Below are 4,330 nucleotides of genomic sequence, written 5' to 3'. Positions count from 1 at the left end.
GTTGAACTAAGGTTCAACGAACGTTATGATCGCCGGCGATGTGGTGGTTTCTTGCGAGCTGAGTGCTACGATGGTAGGGCGGACTGCAATGCGGACCACCTCAACTCATGTCTCAGAATCAGGGAAGAGACCCTGAAATACTGATTCGGGATTAATATAGGCGTCTCGAGGGTCTGCACTGATAAGAGCAGACATGGGGGAAGCAAGGGAGGGCAGCGAAATCGGGCAGCCACGGGTTGGGCAGCCACGTTCAACCAAACCTCTTCCACGTTCGGGTACCTGAGAGGACCGTTGGATATGCGACGGCAATTCGTTCTGGGGGGAAGCTGCTTGAATTCTGGGGGTGGGGGTTGCCAACCATCGCATGTGTATGGAGACAAGATGGGACGATGAGAGGTAGATACGCCCGCCTCGTAGAAAGGAATGGTTCCCTATGGTCTAGTTGATGCGGGCACTAAGGCAACGTGGACATTGTTAAGACCAAGGGTCCTCGGGCAACTGGGAAAGCTTGAAGCACGACATCCAAGACAACCTTAATTCGATCAAGGGCATACTGCAGCCACTCAATCATACAGGTGCGGGTTCATCTGGTCGAACCGCAACCTCTTCAATTGGATCTTCTTAGAGGATAAGGTCACCAGACTATATCAGGTGGTACAAGCAAAGTACCCCACTCTTGCGAGAGAAGCTCTCTCTGAACATTTCCAATTGCCCAAAAAGAAACTCGATTCTTTGCTCTCGCCAGTACCTTCAACTCGAGGCGGCATCGAGACCTGAAGAACATAGACCTATCACCTGATACCTTGGGTCAGCTGTCACATCCAGTGATGTAGAAAGATGGCTTGATCTAACCCTCTGTATTCTTTTTCTCTGGTAGCCAATTGAGCTCTGCCAGCCCTGTTTTTGATTTTGGACAATAAGTTTTCAGGCGTGCATTTTTTGATTGGTCTCCTGAGAAGTTTTTACCACCTGTGGTACTTGTACCGCCTTGGGTTGCAAGAAAACCTCTCTTGAAGTGGTAGTTCAGTGGAGGTTCTAACTATCTGCTATTCGCCAACTGGCTACTTCATCCATCTAGCAGTGCAATCCCAAGCCACTCGTGCAGCATTCCCATAGTAAGGCTTCCTATATTTCACCAGACGTTCTTCCATCCCTCAATCAAGCTGTTGGGGGCTCGATTTATGTCTTAGAGCACCAATTGACACACGATTCATGTTTTGCGTCGCCAGCGCTCGTCCCAGCGCGGGAGGAGTATCCCAGAGCTGCAGCTCAAACCAATCTGCAAATAAAGCATTAGGTACTGTTCCATTCATGGTGTTCTCCGGCAAAGAGCTCCGGTCTAGAAAATAATTCGACTGATCGTTGCATTTCTCCACGCTTATCACGGTGTCATCGCTTCTCATAGGGGGGGGGGAATCTGAACTAAGCGAGAAAGAGCAGCCAATGTTGGCAGCTTCTGCTGAAGCACATCGTGGAGAATGCAAGCATGCCCGAACATCGTGGGGCAGAATTCTGTAACGCACCTGTAGCAGGTTACTGCTTACTGCCTGCAGTTTCACGGAGTCCTTCAGTCATCTCTGAGCGGGAGACGGTGCTTTGCTATTCCCTTCTATGATCTACTTCTCTCGCGGGCATCGACCGAACACCGCAATGAGAATGTGGCCGACCAGACTAATTGGAAGTTTGAATTTACCGCAGCGTGAAAGGACTTACTCCTCCGCTTAGCTCTCACCACAAAATCCGGTACCATGTGGGGAATAAACATCCCCCAAAGTCGAAAATTCATTCGGCGCAGGTCCTTGCTCGGCCATGTTCGCCTCTCACTATGTTTTGTTGGTGCTGCTCCAAAGATTCATGCAAGAACATTAAGTGTCTACAAAACACCCATCTGTACTGAGTCTTTAAAGTTTTTCCATAGTCACGGGGCCACGCTTGTTTCAAAAGTCTAGCATGATCAAGGGTATCCTGGGCACGTCGAGATTGAAGGACGGCCAGCGCAACTTCAAAGGTTTTAAAAATTTAGATTGCAATTTCCCTGCTGTTCAGAATAAGAAATGTGTTGGCACGAATGACAACTCTCCTCCCTCGTACCACATATTTTGATGTTTCACTTTCAGAGTTCGATGTTATGTGTTGAGACGATTCATAGTTGGTATTGTAGGAGGGCAGGGCACCCTGAGGATAAACAACCAAAACAACACACGTGATACAAGACAGTCCAGCTCTCCGGCAACCACCAGAAACAACAACAAGAGCTGGTGTGACGTAATTATAGTCATATATGCTCCAAAAGAATGAGGGAAGAGAAGTTCTTGATTCATTCTAAGTTCTGAGTGCCAGATTATATGCTAGTTGTCACGTGTAGCTAAGGGTATTGGCGCTAGTATTGCCTACCCCTCGCTTAAGCAACCAATCCATCGCCTCCATCAAAACCTTCGAAAAAACCAGTGTAGCCTGTAGCCCCGCTACAGTATGTCTTTGAAGATCATCCAGACTGTTCTATGGTAATTTGATCAAGCAGCCTTGCAAGCATCAGTTTTATGCATTATCATTCAAGTCTCTCTCCATCTTCTGTCCCTCAATCAACAGCAAAGCAGTGCAGGCTTCTACAGGAGTGAAGTTACGGAAAAATTTGGGCAAACAGCAACGAGATTTGCCTCATTCATCCTACTAAAGTCTTCTTGCAAGGTCGGGTTCTTCTCCTCAGTACTCAATGCCACCAAGAACGGTTCAATTTTTACTTGTCTTGTTCATTACTATCATAGTTAAAGCCCATAAAAACGTAAGCGTCGAGTTTCCCGCCAAAGCAAAATTAACACACCGAATTAATCCAACATAATCTAGCTTATGTATCACTGGGGTACTGCAGAGAAAATCCCTATCACGAGCATGCTATCAAAGATTAATACTTGCCTTCGTATCTATCAAAACAGGAGTATTATTCTTGTTGGACATGGGGTTTCAAATGATCTTGCTGCGTTAAAATCTCTTGGGTTTGATTTCCAAAAAAATCGGGTTATTGCAAAATTGGATACATATCTACTTGCACAAGATTTGCAAATGGGAGATTTTACCTTGAAGAATCGACTTATGGAGCTGAAATGTCCTTGCAATTTCAAATTTCATAATGCAAGCAACGACACAAATTTTGCGCTTCGGGCGTTGCTATTGCTAGGCATCAAGGCTATTGGGGCGGCGGAAAGCAACGAAACGTCAGAAAGAGTTAAGATACTTTGGTGGATCGCGATGGAAGAGGTATTATCACCGAAAAAGAAGAAATGTATGCGACGGAAAGCCGCGAAGACACGGACACTTGAAGAGCAAGAAGAAATTCGAGCAAAACGGCGACAGCACCGGGAATTGTATGAGTAAACGTTGCCTTGTAAGTACAACGTCCCAAAGTGTTTCGGAGTCTGAGACTGATTCCAATCTTCAGACATAGTAACGGACATTTTCATCGGTCCTCCATGGCGTCGTTTGATAGATGGAGGCCAGGAGAGCCGCCGGATACCCCTCGGGCTCCCTCCTCCTTTCTCTTGAAGGAACCTATCTCCCCCGATCTCCCAAAAGCTTCTATGAGATCCCAAGGAGTCGCTTTCCTGAACGATTATGGAACTTGACATCATGGGTACACACATTGGGGGCTACGGACCTAATCCCCTTTCCTAGTCACGCAATTTAAGCTACCCGAGGCTCAAGAATCTGAATCGAATCGATCGAATCAACTAACCCCAAAATACTACCGACAAGACGATAAGACGAAGATATGTAGAGACGGCAGAGGAGGAAAAAGGCTTTACCATATTCATCGACCTGGGATTGTGCTAGACTCCCGCGTGTACCACGTCCAGGATGATATTGTCCCCTCCTACCCCCCGAAAGACCTTCGCAGAGGCACCGACGAGTCGATTATGAAGGAGCAGCTCTATTACTTTAAGAAAGCTAGAAGCTAGACTGGAAGGATATCATGGCAAGGGCACGTAGAGATGCTGTACGCTCTGGTGCTTTATAATTGAGAGACTGGAGGTGATATTTTATGATAAACTACTAGGCGTAGAGAGTGCCAGTCTTTCGAGGAGGGGTACCGGAGGCGTTTAGTACAACTATTGCTTTTAGTGAGAGTAGGAGGCAGCCCGAAGAATGATTGGCCGGGGAATTGGTGCCTTCTCGACTAGTACAATGAGCCTCCGGGGCGTGGCCGGTACAAGGAGGTTTGAAGGCTTACTACCACTACGATCACGGCAGAAGGAAAGAGCTCTATATCGCAACGGAATAGGGGAAAGTAAAGCTTGAAGGAACGGCTAGGGATAGCATTGTTAGCTAGGATGTA

General features: G+C 47.0%; 1 protein-coding gene across 1 annotated transcript; it reads left to right on the top strand.

Moving 5' to 3' along the window:
• Nucleotides 1–2,691: 2,691 nt before the first annotated feature.
• On the top strand, nucleotides 2,692–3,953 carry LY89DRAFT_748562 (uncharacterized protein; the record flags this gene model as incomplete). The annotated part of the gene is made up of 3 exons (XM_018221154.1): nucleotides 2,692–2,782; nucleotides 2,845–3,280; nucleotides 3,670–3,953. The coding sequence occupies exons 1-3, from the start codon at nucleotides 2,714–2,716 to the stop codon at nucleotides 3,951–3,953; spliced, it is 789 nt and encodes a 262-aa protein (XP_018071587.1). The 5' UTR covers nucleotides 2,692–2,713.
• Between the last annotated feature and the right edge of the window lie 377 nt (nucleotides 3,954–4,330).

The sequence above is a fragment of the Mollisia scopiformis genome (assembly GCF_001500285.1).
Source record: "Mollisia scopiformis unplaced genomic scaffold LY89scaffold_12, whole genome shotgun sequence".
Lineage (NCBI taxonomy): Eukaryota > Fungi > Ascomycota > Leotiomycetes > Helotiales > Mollisiaceae > Mollisia > Mollisia scopiformis.
Note: the sequence above shows the minus strand (reverse complement) of the source record. Positions and strands in the feature narration are given on the sequence as shown.